The sequence below is a fragment of the Idiotropiscis lumnitzeri genome, chromosome 17 (genome assembly GCF_059441095.1).
Source record: "Idiotropiscis lumnitzeri isolate Australia: NSW breed Sydney's pygmy pipehorse chromosome 17, RoL_Ilum_1.0, whole genome shotgun sequence".
NCBI classification, from domain to species: Eukaryota; Metazoa; Chordata; class Actinopteri; order Syngnathiformes; family Syngnathidae; genus Idiotropiscis; species Idiotropiscis lumnitzeri.
The window spans coordinates 3958784-3982719 of NC_142407.1; the positions used below are offsets into that span (position 1 = coordinate 3958784).

General features: G+C 41.8%; 1 protein-coding gene across 4 annotated transcripts in view; it reads right to left on the reverse strand.

Annotated features, from left to right (window-relative positions):
* cpeb4b (cytoplasmic polyadenylation element binding protein 4b) overlaps window positions 1-23613 on the reverse strand; it is a 35436-nt gene extending 11823 nt beyond the window's left edge. Inside the window, exons 1-5 of one of the 4 annotated variants that reach the window (XM_088279229.1) lie at window positions 23220-23613; window positions 21127-22351; window positions 8345-8435; window positions 2892-2942; window positions 629-652 (exon numbers count right to left, since the gene is read on the reverse strand). In XM_088279229.1, the coding sequence (XP_088135355.1) occupies window positions 629-652; window positions 2892-2942; window positions 8345-8435; window positions 21127-22302 (1342 nt within the window). In that variant the 5' untranslated portion in view covers window positions 22303-22351; window positions 23220-23613. Of the gene's footprint in view, window positions 1-628; window positions 653-2891; window positions 2943-8344; window positions 8436-21126; window positions 22352-23174 lie in introns of all 4 variants that reach the window. The other 3 variants (XM_088279228.1, XM_088279231.1, XM_088279230.1) reach the window with 3 other exon arrangements.
* Between the last annotated feature and the right edge of the window lie 323 nt (window positions 23614-23936).

Consider the following 23936-nt stretch of genomic DNA (forward strand, 5'->3'; position numbering starts at 1 on the left):
GCGCGACCTCGACAGGTCGTCGTCATCGTCATGATGGAAAAAAAAACATGAAAACACGTTTTTCTGCATACTTGTTCAACCATACCATACTGGTGACAACTGACCAAGCATGCACACGAAACACACAAGTTGCCTTACAGTCTACATAGCTTGACAGTGGATTGCGTGTGTGCGCGTGTGGTGTATTGTAGGGGTTAAGCCCTCCCTTGCCTATGCCTGCTCCAATACAACCTGCCCTGAGCTGCTTTATAAAGATTTATGCCAGAGAGTTAGCTCAGCAACAGATTACAGTACGCATTGCACTGTGGTGCGTGTGCGTGTCCAACCATGCGCTTCAGTGTTTCGGTGCCTCATTAAAATTCTGCTAAATGCTAATAAGTGACAATATTCTTGCATAACATGCGTGCATATAAACGTGTTAAGCAGTCCAACATAAGATTGCAAACATGAGCTTGTAACTACAAACGTTTGACACTTGGACAATCATGCAGATAGCGGATCACTGGAAACTGATGAACGTTGACCCAAAAGCCAATAAAAAGCAGAACAAAATGGCTTCACGTCACAAAGCAATAGTGACATGGACAGCGTGGACTCTATGCAGATACAGCCGTGATTATGTTGTTACCTCGTCTCCTGCTATAACTCCTGGCTGCATGTGAAGTCAAAGAAGAGGGTGATTATAGAGGATGCACAGTACATAGTAAGCATGCCAGGTGGTTGTGTGACAGTGGAAAGGACGTTACCCACCATTATTATTTCATTAGCTAATAACTAAAAGCAGCACGATTGTTGCTTGTGCTTGACGCATACAAATAAAGGACATTTGAAATAATTTTGCCACTATTACTAAATATGTATACACACTAATTGCTTTGATTAAACTTAATTTTGTTGAAATATGAGCATGAATTCATATGACGGCGAGTACCACAGTGAAAAAGTGGTGAGCATGTCTTACTTAACAGTCGAGAGGTCCTACATTTTAATCTCAGAGAATAGTAATTATTCTCCCTGTGCTTGTGTGTGTTTTATTTAGTCCCACATTCCAAAAAGATGCTAAATCGCAAATAGGAGAGAATACTACTTATGGTAACAGTGACTTGTATACTCACACCACCCTGATCCCACCCAGTGAACCTCACTTCATTCACTTTCCACCAGTCTATACTGTGATACAACGATGCAAACACTAATGATCCATTTCTACACCGCTTATCCCGTTCAGGGTTGCAAGTTGCTGGAGCTTATCCCAGCTGACTTTGAGCTACAACCAACACAAGTTGCCAATCACAGGGCACAAATAGAGACAGACACTTATTCACACTCATACCGTCACTCAGGGGAAGTGAAACCACACTGACTGCACAAAAAAGTCGGGCAAATGAACCAGTATATCATTAGTAACCGATATAAACACTAGATGGATCCACTTGCAGATGATGGAAACAGTACTAATCAATAATGTATTAATGCTGATGAACATTCCGTCCATAATTCATTCATCACGACAAAGAACCTTTCTACTATCACCCAGTGGAACCTCCAATGGGGGTGGCATCAATTCTATGACGCTAGCTGGCTAAGTGGTAGGTTGGTTTAATTTCAAAATAAACGTTTGCATAGGAACTAATTTTGAGTCAATTACTGTGTCCGGTATATAAAATGTTAGCCACTCCAAGTAACATAGTAACATCCCTAAATGAATCAAGAGATTAACCATTGGCAATAGATGATGAAAGGTTTTGGTTGAAATTAGTGGACACTACCAGGAAAAAGTTTATACACACTTAAGTATGGCGTTGAATGAGAAACTATACGCAAACCTTTGACTGGTAGAGTAGGTTCGACTGTTACATTTATCAGGCTGATGCTTGATACGCGACCCTTGCGCCTACAGAGCTTGAGGGACAAAACTGCGCTTATCAAACACGTTTTGAAAGCACAATAGCATCCTCTAAACCTGCTCCAAACGTATGAGATGCAGTACACGCTGCAGAGATTGCAGCACCGAGCCAAATAAAACGAGTAGCGACGGAGAGAGGATGAAGAGGCCGGAATACACACGAGCACTAATCTCCCAGCTCCCACAGTGAACTTTCCAACCCAGATGGACATTAACTCTGGGGGAAGGTCAAAGAGGGGGGAGGGGGGGAGGTAAGGGAGAGAAACACAGACAGAGCAAGCAAAAGAAGGAAGCAGATTGAAACGAATCAGAGTTCTATAAAAAGATGAGCGTGTGCAAGAGAGGAAAAATAGATTGGAAAGATGCAGAAGCAAAGGGGGGGATGGGGGGGAAATAAGAGCGAGGGGAGGTTTGTGCGCAGCCTTGCGAGGCCTGCCTATCCACTGGCACCATCTGTCTCAGGGCTCCATGACAGCTCCTGACCATGTGATCCAGCCATGTGATCAGAGGATCGTGCACAAACTACTGGTATCGCCGGTTTACATCCTGGCTCTGAGACCACAGTGTGAAAACACGTGAAGTTTGAAAAATACTGTGGAGGTAGCTATATATTGAATTCCTGCATGACATATATAATGACTTGATTTAATTTTACAACCACAGAAAATGAGCAAAGTGTGACTTTGTAGGTTTTCAACATAGTTAAAGTCCCATCAAGGGCCATGGCAGGCAGTTTTTATATAGTTTCATGGGTCATATTCAATTTACGAAAAACTAGCATACAACTATCACAATGCGCCTTTGAGGGTCGAGTGCTCTCGCTCAGTTTATTTGCTGTGTTGTTTTCACAACTGCATGGTGGGCTTTGCCATAATGTGATAACCTCTATGGATGACATTTGAATCACTCATGAATATATGAACGTCTCATTTCAACAATCGAGAGGCCCATGCAAACCAAAACCTGAGTTAGTCGACATACGTACCATTGAGGGGCAGCGGGTTGTCCCCGCCAGGATGGGGGAACCCCAGACGACCTGCACAGGGAGACACACAATGGTCATATTTAACACATGGAATATTTATTTTAAATGTTGAGCCAGTGTCGGAAGACCGTTTATTCAGATTGGCACTTCGAGCTACTTCAAATGATGCTAAGTAAGACAAAGAAATTTACAAAGGCCAAAAGAGATGTTTGTCTGATACAGTTATTATAGTTAATGAAAACGAACAAAATAACTACAACTAAAATTAAAATAACATTTTCACTGACTAAATAAAATACAATGTTTAAAATAGAACAAAAACTGAAATTACTTTTTTGGTTTATAAAAATAAAACCTACTATAATTGCAGAAAAAACATCCTTAGTTTTTCGTCTCTGTCAATTTGAATGCTGCTGTGTCAGTACATAATATGGAAGGTCAAATAGTTTATTTCACAATATTTAGTATTTTTTTTTAATATTGCGCATGATAAACACTCCATGTAAAAAAATAAAACTAAATTAAAACAAAGCATTTATGAAAAATAATCATCTAAAAATGAATTGAAATGAATTAAAAAAAAAGTCAAAACAAAATTAAACAAAAAAACAATGATAATGAAAAATCTTTTGCTTCAAAATTCTTGGCATGCCAAGTAGTATGCCACTCCTGTCCTATAGGTGGCAGAAATGGTGTGTAAACCCTCAACTCAAGCTTTTTGCCATCGCACGACATTTGTTGATAGATTCCATTTGAAGAGTGTCCAATCGACCTGCCATGCATGTTATTGGAATGTGGGAGGAAACCGGAGTACCCGGAGGAAACCCACGCAGGCACGGGGAGAACATGCAGACTCAACATAGGATGGCCGGAGCCGGGATTGAACCCACGCCCGACAGTGTCTCTCACTGTGAGGCCATCGTGCTAACCAGTCGGGCCACCGTGCCGCCCAGTTCATGTAAAGTTATTAAAATGTTTCATGAAGGAAACAATTTGATCTTGGAACTATTCACTTTACATAATTTCTGACTGGAAAAATTATTTTAAAACTCAAGAGACACGAAAGACACCCAGTGTTACTAAACAAATTTGGTTCCAATTTGGAGGTTCCACTGTACTGCAGCCAAAAGTGGAGGACATCATTCCAGTACAAGAGCCCAATTTGTTCTGAAGTTGTCGACTTGGATATGGCTGTTTTCTTAGAGTTCATTAGGAGCAGTAACGCTTTGGCTGCGGCGGCTGCGAACACACCGACACTTGCTTCCACATCAATCTCATTAGAGCCTACATCTGTGAGACACCAACCCATCTCTCTCCCCTTCTCATTGACATCCATTTCGCTGTCCAAACCTCTCGCACTGAGAGCCTCCTGTCAGACATGTCCCACATGCCAGGCCCATAAACAACACAACTCAAATGCGCATGTTGTGATGCCAAACAAGCTTCAAAGTTATGCAAGCCCTGCTTTCTGCAATGGTGGGGGATAATGAGATGAAAAAGCTGAAATAGTACAACCATTGTTGTACGGACAGCGAGCGCCCTGTGATTGGTGCATTCCAACGCCCCTGTCACATGCAAGTCCGGAGGCCCCTCCCCGACAGTGTGGTTATGGCGCCCGGCTGTATGCAAGAGATGCTGCGCATAAAACGAGACCTAGATTTCCAAAATCAGGACGGACCGCCCTTGGTTTATCAAAGGGTAGCTGCCAAAACTGAGATTTTTTTTTTCGGCTAAACTTCATGACGCTAAACTACACTAGGCTATGCTGCTGCTGCTGTTAAAAAAAATATAATAATAAAAAAGGACACATTGTATAACAAAACTGTGGGCCCATACAGTAACATGCAATTGGATGTTAATCTTTCATGAGAAGTATGCGCTCAAGCATAGCACTCGTGTCTACAGGGCGGGGTGCGCCCGTCGCGTGAACTCTCAGAGAATGCCACCGCTTTACATGTTCACTGTTGAAATACATGTATGCACAAGCACACACAAACTTGTTGGTGTACATCTGCGTGGATGCATGGTGGGACGGCAGAACAGAGGCATCCTTTCTGTCAGTCAAGACAATGCTGGAAGCCATTCAAAGCCACGTCCACAGTCGACATTTTGTTTCCCCTGTGCTGTCTGCTTTTATTTCTCAAATTTTGCTCACAATTATGAAATGTGAATGAATACGTGTACAGTTATTTGGATTTACATTTCAATTGCTCACCTGGGTCTCAGAAGCAAGGGATTAAGAGCATAACACAGCAAGACAGAGTCACTATTTTTGAGATAATGTTCTGTTCTGACTTTGTAATTGCTAAACTTTGTACAAACAAACATCACCAAGTCCTGGATGTAAACGAGAAGGCAAAATAAACTGAGCAACAGTTTGCACAACATGAGGCGGTGAGGCTGGATTTGGCGTGATGCATCATGTGAAAGCAGCAGTGAAAGAGGCACTGTCGTAGAGAAAATGTGATGAGGATGCCTGAAGAAAACTACGGCTGTAATATGACAGTAGCGTAAATGTGCATCTGCTCTATTCCTTACCAAGCAGATGTCAAAGAAAGTTTTACTTCTCGGTTTGTAGAGTGGTACCTTGAAGCTGGCTGACCTCTGAATTGGTCCACCTAAAATTTCTCATGGAGAACCATTGTTTGAAATATATATTTTTTTATTTCAGATGAGTAGAGGCAAGGCTTTCATTGACCAACTTCACATTTTCCTTTGAGGAAATCAAATTTGGGTTAATTTGGTTCATAATTAATACTAATCGCAATCATGAACATGCCATTAATTACACAAGCAAGGCTTTATTTAAAAGGAGAAGTCAACCCCCCAAAAATTTGTTGCAATAGGGTTCTATGCACATTCACTTGTTGCAACATGGCTGATTAATGATCAATTACAGCTCACCTATTTTCTGAAGCTGAGCCTTGATTGGTCGTTATCTGAGCAACTGTGTTGACATTGTCAAAATGGTCGCCCCCTGAGATGGCTAAAATGGGTGGATTTTACTCCTTACCTCATATTCCGTAAACGCACTATTAATCAGAATGTCATGTTTCAACTAGCAAAGGCACTTGGAACATATTGTAAAGACAATTTGCGGCTCGACTTCACCTTTAAGCAAACTTTGAACACTACACGGACATCATGGGTTTATGACGGATAGCTGTTCCTATGGCAGCAACGTAGCTTAATCAACATTAATGCAGAGGTTAAGTTATAATTACAATACATATTTGTCTCGATTGAATAATATTACAACGTTAATTACAGTTCTCAAATATCATATTATTTTGCTCTTTTGTTTCTCCTGTGTTCTCTCTTTTTTTTCTCCATATTTTCTCAAACCTTGTTCTGTACGACTGCATTTCCAATAGCCCTCACAATACAAATAACCACAGAGGAAGTAAATCAAACTACCATGTTGCACGGAAAAACTTCTCAGGCAAAAGGGCAGACCCACTGCATAACCAGGGAGCTGCAACACGCAAGTTCAAAAAATAAAATAAAAATAGTAAATGTAAAAACATTTTAAAAAAAAAACAAAAAAAAACATTTTTTACGCTGTTGTGTTTGACAAGTTAATTACACGCTGTACATATGTCGGTACATCATAAACATAGTAGCCCTACCTCTCAATGACAAATGAAAAGAAAATGTCGGCACAAGCTAAACTAGTGAGCTGCACTGATGGCTCACTTGATTATAGCGACCTCAGGCATTATAGCGGTTAGATGTCCAAATTTTGTTTGAATATTACATACTAAACAAGTTTTAAGGCATAGAGCCTATCTGCAGATCCATTTGCGCCGAAGTGGACAAAAGTGTCCTCACATTATTAAAGTAAGATTTACTAAAGCTTTGACAGCGAAACATTAGAGCACAGCTGGAGCTAGCTGAGCCCCGTGGGTATGAGGCCGAAATAAATAAAAGGTGTAATGTCTTGTGGAGCTCATTTCAGCATTGTTCTTGGGAAACTACGACTGCAAAAGACACCAGACTTTTGTTTGGAGAACATCATCACGTTACGATTGAACGGATAAAATAGGGTGCTGATTGAAATTCGTGCCTACGAATTTGCTCGAGAAGAAACGTTATTCTATTCAGAAGTGATGACCTAGCGGGAAAAACTTGATTGTGCAGTATTTTTAAGGATTAAGCTTTGTGGCCTATCCAGCATTAATTAAAACCCTGATGCTCCACACAAATCCTTTCTACTGCACTAATGCCTTGAGAACTAAGAATCAATACCTCAACTTGTTAGAACATATATCTCCCTAAAAAATACAGTTGTTATATGCAATTAAAGATATTTCTAACATGAAACAAGGCGTGCTACATGCAGGGCTACGTCCAGTAACCTATTTCTGCTGCGTTGCATAACACCATGCAGTCAATAACTGTCATTGGCTGCTCTCTAGTAATCAATAACTAAAGTCAGTTAAAATTTAATCTTTGTTTATTTTCTATGGGCTGCTCAGCGTTTTGACCCAAAGAAAGATGGTGTTGTGTGTAAGCAACACTGAAGCGTAAATTGTAAATAGTGCACAATGGAAACACTGATGAAGTTGAATAGCCCAAAAGGTGCTACAGTTTGGAGCAAAACCAAATGATGATGTGGGAAGATATGCCTCTAAAACAAACAAAACATGCAGTTCAAACAATAATTATATGTGACGTCATGGAGAACAAGCACATTTTTTTGAGACTTCAGATTCATGTTTTTAGGCTTTTTGTGAAACTACCGCAGAAAGGTACGCGTGACAGCAAAGAGGTAACAAGGGCACTAACCAATGATTATTTTAATAGATTAATCGGTTGATTATTTTATCAATTAATTTAATTAAAAAAATAGGTTTAATTCCAATCTCGTTTTTCAAAAACATGACAGTATTTCAAATGGACATATTAGAAAATGCACAAACATAATTATGATTCCAATGTCCGTGTACTGACAAAAGATGTTGACCATTGTTTTCAGAAGTAATTCAGTCCATCAGACCTGTCTGAGTATGTTGAGAAGCCGTTAAGTGCAATCAGCGATGTACCATCGCTCCCCTTTTTCTTGGATGAAATCCATGAAATAATCAAGGTTTGATACAATGCTACTACCCCCACATTAAGAGGCACAAACAAAAAAAACCATCTTGATTTAAATATCAATAAGAGCTGTTTTGGGCAGATTCTCGCCTACTCTTGACTTTGTCAATGTACGAGCCCTTGAATTTGCCCAAAATGGTTGCTTCAAACCAAAATGGCTGACCTGCTAAATTTCCGGCATACTTGAGAATTTTTGGTGTGTCCTATTAAGTTAGACATGTTCCCTCAACGTCCTCTCGACTGGTAAAACTGGTGTCTGGGGCTAATCATGATGATTGCGAATGTGACATACAATGAGTGCAATACTGTAGTATAGTCAGGCCAGTGTTTGCATGACTGAGGCCTGCTGTGTTTACCTTTCAGGTTATCCTGCTCAGCCCGCATGATGTCGATCAGGGAGCTCTCCAGAGTGTTCATGTTGAAACTGTCAAACGACCTGGTGCGCTCCTAAACAAGAGAAGAAACATCTTAAATAAAATCTACTAACGAAGTATGAAGGTGTCATTAACTTCGTGTGCAGTATGACAGCAACCGACAAGCCCAATACTTTTGTGTGTGCAATGTGTTACTTAAAGCATCCCATGGTGTTGTAAACTATTGTTTAAGGTTGGCAGTAAAAAGAGCAGAGACAGTTGTTAGGTGACAGCTTTGTAACATAAAACAGCCGCATACCAATCAAAGTGAGAATTGTTCTTTGGATATGCACGCGCACACAAAATATGTGCACACATTCAAAACATGCTGGGAGAAAATCCAAGCAAGGCTTTCCAAGACTTTGCCAACATTTTTTATTGAGCTGCAGACAACAAACTAAATAAAATGCTCCAATCAGTTTTCATGAACAGCAATACAGCAAGTATTTTTTTCCATGTTTGGCATAATAAAAATATGTCCTCTGTCTTCATCAGAGTGGTAAACACGGCGGTGAACTTTTTGTCTCATTCCCCAAAAAATTTAATTCATGCACCTCACCATTGACAAATTTAAACTGTCTAACATTAATTTGATGGGTACATTTGCTACAAAATACACATACCGCAGGATTACACTGTCTCAGATAGTGACTCCTACATGAGGTGTGCAAGTAAAAGCAGCAGTTCCATATTTTACAAAAAGTTTCCTTTCTGCTCATTGCAAATGTGATTTTTTTCAGTGAGGTGACTAGAAATTGCGTTGTGATCGTTTGACTGTTTTAGGAATGGGGTTATTTTAGAATGCAGCGATAGAAAATAAAAAACAGTTGCCAGAAGTACTAATTCGAAGTCATTTCAAAGACAGACAACCCTCGCTATTCGCAAGAGGTTGAAACCAAGACCTCCAGCAAATATTTGCCAATTGGAAAGTCACCCCACAAAAATGTCAATATTGGTCTCTAACACTATATACAAAACTGATCCCAAAACACTTTCATATAATTTCTAACTGATTTTACAATAATATCTTAAGAAAATGGTTTACACATGATTTGGTTCTGAAACAAAATTCACCAAAAATTTGAAGATGCTTGCGCTTTTGAACCCTGTAAAAATACCAATTCCTACTTTCATCCAAGTCATTTACAATGTTTCTACTCAGTGATACACATATTCTCTTAAAAAAAAAAAAAAAACATTGCAAATGACGACCGTTAGTTAGGAATTTAATGTATCTTATGTTGAGCAGCGGGCAATGCATTATCAGCTGTTAACGCCACAAGCGACATGCTGATGCTCACTGTCAAGCAAGCCCCGCTACTCTTCTGCCAACATGGTGCCTTAGAAGAAGCAAGGTGTTGGGGCAAATAAAGCAGAATAATAGAAATAAAGAAATCATATGCCAATTGCCTATCTTGACTATCAACAAATAGTGTTTAGTTTATGTTTATACTTGCAAGAATGTCACTTCAAGGAAAAAAAAAACTAATTCCCAAGGGGTTTTGAAATCTTTTGTGTGTTTGACCTTACAGATTTCACTCCAGTCAAAGTAAAGCATGACTACAGTCAGACCAGTATATTACAAAAGATGACATTTTATGAAATTGACCAACCTGCAAGTAACCTGCAATGCAACCTCATTGTTCGTATGTTTTCAATTCATGGAGGTCACACCCTGGCTACACATTGGTGGCGCCACATTTGACACGGCACAATGTGACAACTGAGCAGAGTCACCGCAGGAAGAAAAGCCCACAGTTCAATGATAGACCACTGACTCATGAGAGGTCACATGTTGGAGGGGGGGGGGTTCACAAAAACAGACCACAGCGCATTACTTTTTTTTTTCTAAAGTACTTTAAATTTTCATATTCCTTTAAATACAATAACTTCTCTTATCATCAAGAGAGAGATTGGTTGGATGACTCGACATGCCAGCTTATTTAAAAAAAGGGAAGAAAAAAAGGTTGGTGGTGTCTAGCGACATTTCACAGCATTATTCAAAATGTCACATTTTTTAAACACGCGCAATGCGCAATCTCACAAAACAAACAATAGCATAGGCCAAACTATGTCTACTACTTTTTTACCAGATGTGGGTCACTACTGCCTAGTGGCGGGCCGTGCATTTCACACGTAGTCCTTCAGCAAAGTCCGACTTGAATAAATTCCCCTCATATTACGATCATTTATGTCAACACGGCTGGAGAAATAATAAACAGAAAACACACTTACACAGTACTGAGTGAGTGTTGGACGACCTAGCTTCTCTTGAAAGGCCCGTCTTGAAAATGCGATGAAAATTGCGGGGCGCAAGTGTATTTTCCCTTCCTTTGGCCATTGTGGTTTAAAAAAGCAAGAATAAATATTTTCAAACGGTCACCAGTTACGACTTTCTGTGGTGTTGATTCCGAATAGCGCTGCCCCCACACAAGTGAATATCCAATCACAAGACACGTTCATCACCTTCAGCGTAAGGACAGCGAAAAGGCCTTGTGATCTGATTGGCTATAGTAACTGTCTAGTAACTGTAAAAGCTCCCTTGATCACGCAGAACTGACGCCCGCACGATTGTGTCTGAAGGCCTCGGACGAATAGTGCGTGCTGCTGGTATTATGAAATCTGCCTAGCAACACGAGCTATCTGAATTCTGATTGGATACAAATTCAAACCTAAAAATTTAACACCAGGATATAATATGGCATCAAAGAATGAAGAAAATAATTATGATTTCTTGACTATGTTAGGCCAACAGAGAAGGCTTTGAAGGCATTGACCGCCCACCACTGCTACTGCCCCTTTAAGTAAATTGCACAGTGATAAGACAAGAAAATCAGAAACAAGTGCGCACACACTATTATGCATTAGATGGGGCTTAATTTGAAATTTGTAAGAATACAAATACAGTCATTAACCCAAGTTATTTCATACCTGAACAATAAGTGAATTATATTTTTTTAATTTGCTGCATTTGTGACTTCAATTTTGCGTTATTATAAATTAGTGATGGATTATGGTGCCTTCTGACTTTAGAAACAGAACTGCAGTAAACTGATGACCCCTGTACTGTTTAATCAACAGTTTATAAATTCCTTTCCAATGTTAATGTAATTCATTTCATTTTGTACGTTACTCTCTCGTGTCACCTGCTGCCATCTGAGAAGGGCATGAATACTGTATAATTGTGATGGATTTTCCCAGGTTTGAGATTATTTTGATCTCTTTGTCGCCATGTAAGCTGCCGGGAAGTTGTCCGTTTCACCTCTTATTATTGTGTTACTAATCATGTCCTCGACAACAGCGAGAGAGAGGAAGGCCGAAGCGGAGAAGCCAGAGCCAGATGAAAGAAGGGGATGATGGAGAGATGGAAAGGGTACAAGGCAAAGGAAAGGTCTTTTCTCTCTGCCTGCCTTACCAGGAGGGCAGGAAGGGGAAGTGGGGTGAGCTTTTGATGCTTGTGAATGTGGCTGCGGCTAGCCAAACTATTTCAAAGTCCTGCTGCGACATTAAATAATCAAACTGTCAGAAAGTACCTATTAGCGATTGTTAGCCGAATATTGGGACTGTTGTGCATGTGTGCACTGGAGGTGCAGTAAGAATAAGACAAACACAACCCTTCCATTGCTTGAGGATTACTGAGGGATTATGCTCAAATGACTTCATTGTACACAACCATCTGAACAAAATACAGTGCTACCTCCAAGTATGCGTTTGATATTATGATAGTAGAAGATCATCAGTAGTCATGTGAATGACGAAGCTCAAATGTTGACACTGTTAAACCATGTTTAGTCCTGCTAATGCATTTATTCTGGTAGGTTCTACTTTTTTTTTTAGATATTGAATTGCTATTGACAAATTTGACTTGATTTGGACATTTTTGCCGGTTGGTCAAGGAGTGAAGGTATAGAACGCTTTTTTAGAATCTCAAGCTAACCACTAGCTCCCGCCCATCATTTGTCATATGACAGATTGTTTGAATTTTTTTTTTTTTTTAATAATAATGACATTTTTTACCCGTCCTCATTAGTCATTAAAGGTGAGTGTAAAGGCGCTGTCTGCCTCATTGTTCCGAGGTTCAGGGTTCCAACAATTGCTACGGCCTGCGTGTTTGGAGCTTGCATATTCTCTCCGCGCTTGTGTGGCTTGTCTCCAGGTACTCCAGCTCACTTGCGCATCCTAAAACCATGTACGTATGTAAGATCCATTGTAGAAAGTGTGTTAGATCCATTGTAGAAAACGTAAAGTATAAAGTGAGTGTAAAGGGTTGGCCGAAATGTGCTCTGATATTGGCTCACAATCAGTCCAGCGTGTGCCCCACCTCTCGCCTTAAGTCATTTGGTACATGCTCCAGCTGACTCCCCTGACCCTAATGAGGATAAGCACCATAGAAAATGCAAATCAATTAAATGTTGACCAATGTCATGGAATGCACTGTGATTGACCTTTGACATAGACAAAGACCCTTCCTTCCAAATAGGCACTGCATTGTCTTCTCTTGCAAAGTTCGGACACATGAAGAAGACAGACGCCGCTGACTAATTAGGGCCCGTGCAACCGTAGATTTTGGAGTATCTGTCAAGGGTGTGCGAAGGGCGCAACAAAGCCGCATGATCGCAACAGTGTGTGCTGTGTGCAAGCCAGCTCAGGCCCCTCATTAGTTTAAAAACATTTCTCTCATTTAGCACCAACGTGACAAAGAGCAGGGGTAATGACTGAAACCTCGGGCTTCTGCAGCTTAATGGCTCAGTCAGAATTAGTGCGTGTAGAGACGTGCACGAGAATTTGCATGCACATGTCATGGTCAAAGGATGAAAAGCTGTCTCTAATGAATGAGTTTTTTAACCCACTAGCCACTTCTCCTGGATGGACTTTCAATAAGGAAGTTGGGCAGTGAGATGTCAGTCTAATTGAAAAATTACATCATGTGCCAGATAAAATATAAAATCTAAATCTTTCAAGAGATAACAGATGTATCACAAGTCAAAAAAAGTCAGACTATTTGGACTTAGTGAAAAAGAACTCTAAAACCTGGGAGGTCAAACTGCCATTTGCTCCAGGCAAGGGAGTTGACTGCTAATGTTTGCCAGTAGTGCCAGCTGACAACTGGTTATAAACAAATGAGCTGCATGAGGCATTTTCCAAAAATAATATGCCTCAATACTCACACAAAAACATTAATGTCATCATGCTCCAGGCACTGGAGCGTGAAGGACTGTTAGTTGCTAGCACTAGTCACTGTTTGCAAGCTAGCCGCCAACTGGCTAGCTGCTTAACAGGGACAGTAAGTGTCAGACTTAAGATGAAGTCATTCATGATTATCTATTTCAAAAAATGAAAGTACCTGTGCATCAGTGGGTACAAGGAAATAAATTAGAATGGCTACAGGAAAGGAGTTTTATGCGTTGCGAAGTGGCTATAGTATACACGCCAGTTTACTTGGACTTCTGATGCATTTAGCTTTGATTTTTTAATCAATCTTGTCAAAGAAATGTAATGTGTGTCTTTTGACCCACGAATAGTTTTCAACAACTAATAATGCCAAAGTTCAGTCATGCTTCAGTAAAAGAGCCAGCTGCTAATGTGAGTTACAAACGTTAGGAACGACTGCCGAGCGGTGACATAGATGTATGTTCGCCACATTTTACATTAAACTGTAAGTTGTTTTTGGTGTGATGTTTATGTAAGTGTCATGCTCCAGCCACAGGATTCGCACGATAATATTAGCTGCAAGCGCTACGGGCTTGCTTGCTGATACATTCAGCCTACGTATACGCCTATCATATTCCTAAGATTGGTTAAAGCTCTATTTTATTGGTAAGATAAAGAGCTTTGTAAAACTGTCATCAAAATGTTGTGATGGCTACAGGCACGGGAGTCACCTGCTAATATTAGCCAGCAGAGATGTGAGTTTTCTTGATAGCCCACTGGCTAGCTGAGACGCGATATTTGTTATGTTAAGACTCTATAAAGACTGATTTAATTTTTCACTTTATTAACGTCACCGAGGCTACTTTACGTTTACACTGGTATGACTGTTAATGAATGTTTAAAATGTTATTTAAAACATAGCCTTGTACAGTTTTGCTAGGTTTTTGTAGTTCTTAAAGAACAACATTTTAAGCCTTTTTTTTTTTAATTTTTACACTAAAAGAACTATTTTGAAGACAGACTAAAGGAATGGTTGTTCCTTTTTTTCATTCTGCCAAGAGTAAGGAGGGGGAAAAGATTCTTTCGAGAATATACACACGTTTCATTTCCATCAAGATAATGGAAAAGGCTCTCCTTATATGGATTTAGTCTATAACCTGAAAGAGCATTGGCTCACCATGTTATTGTAAAAACAAAGCAGCAGAGCTGCAATTGATATTTAAAAGTATTGTGTATCATTTTTTAAGTGTATTGCATAAATGTAGCATGGCCTTTTGAGGACTTTAAAAACTGAAATGGCTCCTGACTGGCATAAAAGCTTCTCTGACCCCTGATCTAACAAAACTGCTTAGACTGTCTAATTTGGTCTTTACTAATTGCTCAACAACCTCTTATATTGATTGGACGTCCTTTCTAACAATTGAGAGTTCAAAAGGGGATGAATGAGGGTTGGCGATGCACAATAGCTGATGTCAACTCTTTACAAACAGAGCGCTTTATAACCAACAGTTGTCCAGGTGGTTCTCTTAAGACAACATCCTGTCTTGGCTTATGGCGAGTACACAACACCTGACACAAGAACACAAGAACACATCTCTGACCTTGTGAATTAAATGAGTGGGGAAAGACAGAAATTCAATTTGATGTCAATTTTATAAAATAAATCACATCTTGAAGGGGAGAAGCGCTGCACCGGCTGAACGCTGCATTAGCTGTTTGCAGGAGTGTTGCTAGCTGGCCATCAGCCCAGCCCAATACTAAAGCTGCTCTAATACAGCAGCATCCCCGCTTACTGCAGCCTGCGCTGCAGTGCTGGAACATGGCGTGCCCTGCATGGCTCTTCCTGTTACTTTGGGATGAACAGCCACGAAGCAGCATATGGACTTCCCCAACAAAAACAAAAATAATCCAAAAACAAACTCAACTGATATCTTTGTACAAAATGGTGCATCTGCTGTGTTGGTGCAAAAACGGAAACTTCTCACGGGAGAAGAAAAGCCGTATGGCAACACTTCCTCACATTGTACAGTTGACACAGGATATAAAAGTCTTCACACACCCTATTCAAAATGTCAGATTTTCTCTACCATTTGTGTGGCACAATCAGGGGTAGGGTACAAACTAATTTCCAAGGTTTAATGCCTTTCAGTGTATCGAAGTAAAAAAGACGGTAGTTATCTAGTGGCAATAATAGGGCAAAAGAGTGAGCAGAATTTCTGACGAAACTAACAGCAAAATTCAAGGAGCTGTAGGAACTTATGGTTGTTCATCCATCCGTCCATCCATCATCTTAGCCACTTCTCCTCAAAAGGGCCGCGCGTGTGATGTAGCCTATCCCAGCTATCTTCGGGCAGAAGGCGAGGAACACCCTGAACTGGTTGCCAGCCAATCGCAGGGCACACAGAGACGAACAAGCATTCACATTCACAACCACACCTTGGGCCAATTTAGAGTGTTTAGTTAACCTACCATGCGTGCTTTTGGAATGTGGGAGGAAACCGGAATACCCAGAGAAAACCCAAGGAAGCACGGGGAGGGCATGCAAACTGCACACAGGAATGCCAGAACCGAACCTTGCACCTATGTACTGTGAGGCCATCGTGCCACACTGGCTGATTAGTTCATGTGAATTCTTCTTCTTGTCTTGGGATAGTGTTGGCAATATGGAAAGCTTTCCTTACACAAAAATCCAAGCCTGGCTACTTTTTGCAAAACCACATAACATCTCCCAAACGCATGAGAGAAAACGTGTTATGGTTTGGTAAAACGTTGATCTTTTTTTGTTTTAACCACAAATCCAAAGATATGTTCGGCACAAACAACACATCTGAGCACAAAAAGACCATCATAGCTACATTGAGGCATAGTGGTGGCAGCCTAATACAAGATGGCCGTTTTCTTCAGCTGCAACTTGGGCCTTAATCAGGGGTGAATGAATTTTCAAATGTTCCAAAAGTTAGTATTAGAACAAAGCCTTCAGGCTTTCCAGCATGGTAATGAATGGAAGCACGCATCCAAATCAACAACAACAACAACAACACAGGAAGGTGCTGCAAAAAAGTTGTTTGTTTTTTTTCTCCGATTGGTTGTAAAGGTTATCGGTCACATGACTGGAAAAACACTGTTTTGAGTTTTGAGTACATTTTGTTACGTCACAAAAAACGGGCATTTGAACAGCTTGCATGGACTTAATATTCACTGTACACGGACAAAGGTAGAGTGGTTAGCAAACCAGTGACTGCATTGTGCAACGTTATGTCATCAGTCATGTGAACGCTGCATCATCTCTGCAACGCAATATTTAAAGTAACAAAACTGGCTTTTTAAGTGCTGAAACATCTGCATTCTATACAGTGGATTATAAAAATTCACACACGCCTCACAATTTAAGAGGGGTGTGTGAATTGTGGGAATTAAAATTAGGAAGCTTCGAATAGTGCGACACAATTTATTTTTTAGATTTTTTTGGGGGGCGATTCCACCCATAAACGTTACCCATGAAGGCAAAGAGGAAGTTGTGAAAATAACCATATAAGTGGAAATGATGTTTCATGCAGGGCAAAGCAAAAAGTCAGGCTGTTCTGTTCAATGAAAATGTATTTAACCAAACAAATATTCATCTAAATAGCATGTAGCTGAACGCATAATGGTCCAGCATGGAAACAAAAAGCCTTGCCAACAAACACTTCTGTTGTTTTTGCCCTTAAAGGGGAAGTCAACCCCAAAAGTGTCTCTACAATATTATGTTCTATGCAGCCCCACTAGTCTAAACACAACATTCTGATTAATAGTGCATCTATGGAATAGGAGTTGCGCAATAAAATCCACCCATTTTGTTCATCCCATGGGGCGGCCGTTTTGCGACTTGCTGTAGACTGAAAATGACATCATAGTTGCTCAGGGCTCAAGTAATGACCCAATCATCGCTCAGCTTCAGAAAACAAGGGATCTGTCTGCTATCTTAGTGCTAAAACACAATGCAAAATTCCATGAGGTGATGAATATGATTAAAGAATTAGAATTATTTTTTTAAGTTAAATGGTACAGCACATTAACAATATAATAATGCCCACAGGAATATATTCTTTATCCTCTACGATTAACAACCAAAATTACTTCAGCATACTTAGTCACTTAGTTGTAACTCTTCTTCATTTGCATCTGCATAAATGGATTAGTTGTCTCAAAAATAAGACAGCACAACCTAATTTGTAATTCACTTATGAAGGGGGCACAATACCCACTGCATTAATGTCCGGAATAATGCATATGAGTATTGATGTTTCTGTACACCTTGACAAAATGGTTTCTCCTTCAGACACAACTGCATTGTGTGTTCTTCCTAAGTGGGTTATACTGATATAATTTCTGGTTCTTTTGCAAACGCACACAAGCAGAGGAAGGTCATTGCATGCCTAGCCTCCCTCCATGTGTCCTTGCTGTATGACGGGGCCGGGAGGACGATGATACTTAGCTCGATCTGATTCAACCACAGGAAGACAGGCATAGTGCAGCTCCGAGCCGACAACTCGAACTGTAGCTGAAACTCAACCGACTGGAGATTGTTCGTGGCATCAAGATGGATGCTGTGCCATAATCAAAATGTAACTCCTATAATAATTTGTATTGACACAGGTTTGAGTGTAAAAAGACAAAGTAAGACAGGCCACGGGCATGTAGAGACATGTCAGAACAATGTCCTTACTGTTTGGCCCAAGGTTCACTGTGAGTCATTACTCATCCTTGCAGGAGTGTGGAACAAATATACAGCAGAATCTCAAAGGTCAAACACAATCTATTTCCAAACTATGATTTTTACACTTTAAAACACGTTTTTCATGCATAGTGTAATTAGGATATTATACCTCTGTTACGAAAGGATAAGGATAGAGTCAGAATGTGATATAAAATGTCTGGTTATGTTGCTGCGATCGGAACGGAAAGAGTCGCTGGTCATTCATACATTTTCCCTTATTACTGAAATCTACTTACTGTCATTTTACTCAAATTGTTCAGAGTAGCCAAGGAGAGACGTGTGAACTGCTACGTCACAATAAGTTCCACTTGCCACATATGCATCTCACCACACTTTTGGACTTCGCCATCATGGGTTCCCTTTGATTGTAGTATCACAAGACTCATAAAAAATGAAATTGGGTGCCAAATATTTAAAAGATTTTACAATTTTGATTTTCATGTTAATACAGTGAATGCTCGCAGGAGTGAGGGACCAATCCCCAAAAGTCAATATAACAAATTTGCAAATAAAACCCAAACTATGACACGACCTTGCACATGATTTGGTTTGGGAAAAAAGCACCAGAAGTGTGAAAAAGTCACTATACAATCTGCAAATAGCAATTTCTACTTTCCTACCAGCTATTATGTTGATTAAGTGATGCATAAATGTGCACATGCTCATTTTTATTAAATACACATTGTAAATGACTATTTAGTTGTTAACTTACTATACCTCACATTTAGCTGCTAGCCATTAGCATCTGATTAGCAGTCAACTTTAATCACGGCCAATAGTAATACAGACCTTTCTCTGTATCATCTTTAGCGGTTTACCACCCTGCCTGTCGGAACTCTGCTGGAATCTTACATAACACTGCCGTCCACTGTAAAGCCGGTGGGCTGTGATCTCAATGCTAGCTACTCCTCCGCTAACATGGCACCTTGAAGGAGGACATTTGGGCAGAATCTTCATGCGTTACAAAAGAGAGGATATGTATGATCCATTTGTCTGCAAATTGTTAGGTATATTCGACAAGAGAATGTCCGAGCTGAGTTCATTCACGAAACGGCCGAGGGTTACTGTACTACACGTCTAATTACATTTTAATAAAATTTGACTTGCGCCAGATGGTGGTCTTTAAGACCAATTAGTGTAGGCTGCTCGCAGCTAAGTCAACAAAGGAAGTCACTGCACACATTACAAGAATATCTAATAATGATATTGATTTGAATCCATCCAAATACGTGACCGGCAAGTTCATTTGCATGGCTGGAGGAAAAACACACCCAAATTCAAAAAAGGGCAGTAGCTGTGTACAGTACTTAGAGAGGTCATGAAGTCGAGCTGAGCCTATGGCAAACGTCATCCCTCGGCCCTTTGCGGTGACCTACGCAATCAATCTCCAGCTGAATCAATACAATGAATTTTTTTCATGCTCCCTTTCCCCGTCTATCCAGTCAGGCCTTTTTCTACATGTGGTAACACAATTATGTACACACTCAGATACCAGCTATGACAAATCACATTGAACGCGTCATGAGGCCATTTTTTCGGTAGCTTAATAGCAGACACATCCTGGGTCATTAATAAACAGGCAATCAAAGAAAATCATTAGGCTGCATTTCAGGGAGTAAGATATTGATACCTCGTGATTTGGCATAAAGCAGAGTTCCCCACACACAGCAACACCATTCTTTTATTAAATTCTAATCATCAACAGCGATGTTTTATATTTTACGGCCTTCTCTTCCTCCCTGATATCAGCCACCTACCTCACCCAACCCCCCCTTGGATCGCACATGTGGCATACTGCAACGTTGCAGTGACACAAGCACATTAGTCATCATCACAGACAAGCAGCAAACCAAGCACATGGGCACAAAAAAAATACTGCTTTATAAGCTCACGCGTCAAGAGGAGAGCCTTATAAATCCGTGCCCACCTACCTGCCCCCATGGCTAAAAATAGCAGCAATATCACCTTTATTTAGAGTAATGAATGAAAGGTAAAAGCTGGGATGCTGTTTAATTGTGTTTTGCACAGACATTTAAGGTAAATGTGTTTTAAAAGGCATGACTGTATTCATGGGAATGTATTTGTAGTGTCAAGGTTCATATATCTGACCCTTAAGCCAGCTAGGATTAGTCTCCAGCCCGTGACGCGACCCAGGAAAGCGGATAAATTGAACGTACAGTTTTGTACAGGGGGTCCTCGGTTTACGGAATTCTGTTTCTGCAGAATCCACATTTGTGCATAAATCAGAACCTTCCATTAACCTCTATGTTGGTCAAAAATACAGTATGCACATGAAAAGGAAATAGAAAATGCCTCCTTGAGCCGGGTGACAACGCCACTGCACAAACTGATTGTGTGACATTTTGAATTTAAAATTGTAAAAACCACAGCAAATATTTTTTCTGAAAAACCTTCTCAGCCATGAAAATAGTAAATAGAGCGGGAACTGCGCTTGCCTTCGCCCGTGACGCCTTCAAGAAAACTTGTACATTGTCACGAAATCTCACAATGACAGCAAATATTTGTAAGGAAAACGTTCCCGGTCATGAATATAAAACAATCTAATGATTAACCTTAACCACTAAGTACAGCATGAACTGAGTGTGCTTCCCTAAAAGTAGTTCATTGCCTACCATTTGTAACCTCAAAATGTCACAATTACAGCAAATGTTTGTATGAAAAACCTTCCAGGCTACGCTCTGAAGATAAAACAATCCAATGAAAAATAAAATGCAGCATGACTGAGCATGCCTTCTTCTTCAGCTACTCTCATAGAAACAAAATGTTTTGTGTCTGATATAATAAGAGTATTACATACCTGAAAAGGGAAGATGTTTTCACTGCGGCCGACGCCGTCATCCATCCAGGACTTGGGGTTGAAGCCAGCGGGACTGTTGCGAGGGTACTTCTGGGACGCCACGTGGTTGTTCAGGAAGGTCTTCTTGAGTGGAGAGATGGAGTTGATGGGCGTCATGCCGCCGTTGAGACCTCGGCGATAATCGCGGCCCTGAGATCCTCCCCAGCCACCGCCGCCGCTTCCGTAGCCACCTCCTGGACTCCAGGAAGTGGAGGAGCCTGGGGATGGAGAGGGGCTCTGGTAGCTGGCTGGGCCCCAGGGGGATGGGGGCTTGCTCAGGCTGTTGGACAAATGTGGCAACTGGTTGAAGGGCGGATTCCTGTGTGGAAAGGGTGGAGGAGGGTGCGGGGAGGCGGGCGAGCGTCGGTGCTGCTGGTGTTGGTTGTGGGGGTGCTGGAAGTGAGGGTGCGGCGGAGGAGCCGGGTGGTGCTGCGAAAGGGCAGCAGCCGGTCCTATCTGAGGGGAGAAGTTGCCACCGAAGCCCGGGCTGACGTGATGGGAGAAGTTCTGGAACAGCAGCGTGCCATTGTTGGCAGAGGCCGGGTTGAAAAAGCTGACGTCCTCGTTGATGATGGTCGACGGCGCGGGTGGGATGGCCGCCGACCAGTTGTTGAAGCCTGTGAGCGACGACGAGGTGGTACTGGATTGGACCGGGCCGCCTAGACCGGATGTCTCCTGGTAATCAAAGCCTGTCAAAACCGGAGACTCGAGGCGGATTTGCTTCTCTTTCCCGGTGCTTCCTTCAGGCGAGCCACTGTCCATTTTGCCATCCTCCGGCCGGCCTTTTTCCAGTTCTGAAATGATCCCGCCGCCACCGCCCTCCTGGTGACTCCTGGGGGACAGCTGCTTTTCTTGCGTTTCTTGCATTTCTTGTTGCTGCTGCGCTTTGGGCTTCTCTGGCCCGCCCAGGATTTCATCTTGCACGCTGCTGTGGGTGGCCGGGGCAGGGAAGAGCCAGGGAGAGCCCGCCGTGGTACCATTCCCTGCGGCGGTGGTGCTGTTTATGAACGCAGCAGGGCTCTGCGACACATTTTGGTGGTGGTGTGGGGGTTGCAGATGCGGGTGGATTCGGACCGGGAACGCAGACTTGTTGCCAGTGTTGTTTTGAACCAGGACTCCGAACCCGTAATCCCCCATTTGTTTGCTCCCCCCACACACACAAATAGTATCCCGTGATCGTTTGGTCCTGTTGAGAGAACACACAGACAGGATGGTGTGTCACACAGTTGGCAACCACTACACATGAAGAGATTTAGGGACTCGCATTTAAAGAGCATAGATGGTCTTTTTTCTCTATTGAATTTGCTTTATCCATTCACAGATTTCCTAGATATACGAGAATCAACTCCCTCCCCAATGACCCCATTCTCGCGCAGCGAACAATCTAGCGTCAGTCAAAGCTGTGGGCAAAGCACACGGTTAACGTTGGACATGTCCACCGGTCTAATTATAACCGCGTGACGTTGCCAAACTTGTCCACGGACAGCTGAGTCGCCGGCAGCACTCCCTCAAATTCGTGTTAGCCATACGTACTGTTATATGACGAGGGCCGGGGGACACAATCGCTATTTCGGAGACGTTTTGACTTGACGCAAAAAGCGACTGACACGCCATGGATTTGTGCGCGGCGTGGGGACAAAAAAAAGAAGCGAACACACAAACGATGTGACGTGACGTTTTAAAGACTAATCGACGTGAGGAGGCGGAATTTTGCACAAAAACACACAAAAAATCCGCACGACCTTGTTTGACAGCTGTCAAGAGTCTGTGCTCTTTCATCGGCGATGAGCAATACGCGAGCGTTTCACGAAATCGCACCATAAAGATGCGTCTTGGGCGCTTTTTGTATTCACGATTAAGACGACAGACAAAAAGAAAAGACAGTGAGGCGACCGGTAAAAACTAGTTAGCCAAGTAGCTAATATCGGTTACTAGCCAAAGCGAGCTAGCCTTTAACTGTTAGCACGAGCCGCTAGCTGGCTAATATAAAACGCCTTTTTTTTCTTCACCTTGTGTTCACCACCTCCGAACTCGGCGACGTCTTTGTCACGAACCTTCCGTCGGCTTGACAGCAAGCTGGTGTCCTTGAAAGGATGTCTTAAGGCCGGCGGAGGCGATTTAATAGCTTGAGTCGTACAGTGCAGTCGGTCAGCTTTTTTTTCTCTCGTCCTCCTCCCTTCTCTTGACGTGTCCTGCCTGCTCAATGACACCGCTTTGCCTTGAATGTGGACCGTGTCATCCGATGGGGCTTCGCTAAGCCTTGGCAACGCGTCAACTGCGCTCGGGTGCGTTAAGTGTCTCGAGCCTTATTCGGTCGGTTTCATTTTATGCTTGGCTTCAGTATTTTTATCCAGCCTGAGTCCTACTGTGTGTGTGAGTGAGCTTTGGCTTGCCCCCCTTTCCTGAAGCCGACCGTGGCCGAATGACAGTAAAGGATCAGCCGAAACACGCTTCCGCTTCTAGCCCCGCCCCTTCGGTCGAGGCCGCGCCTGCAAGAGCCACACCTCGGCGTTTGATTGGCCGCGTATCCGGCAGCTGTGCCCTGACCCCGCCCACTGATCCCCTAAACCACACACAGGAACAATAAAGCCATGATGCTCCACAGGAGGACACAAATGATCAGATGGAAGTCTTTTTTTTCCAGCATGACCTGTTTTCAACTAATACATATATCTTGACACTAGACACACGTGTTGACATATGCTGTGGCGCTTTGAAATGCACTCAAATCAGTCAAACCTTGACAAATCATCGTTCTCTTTGAAATGAGT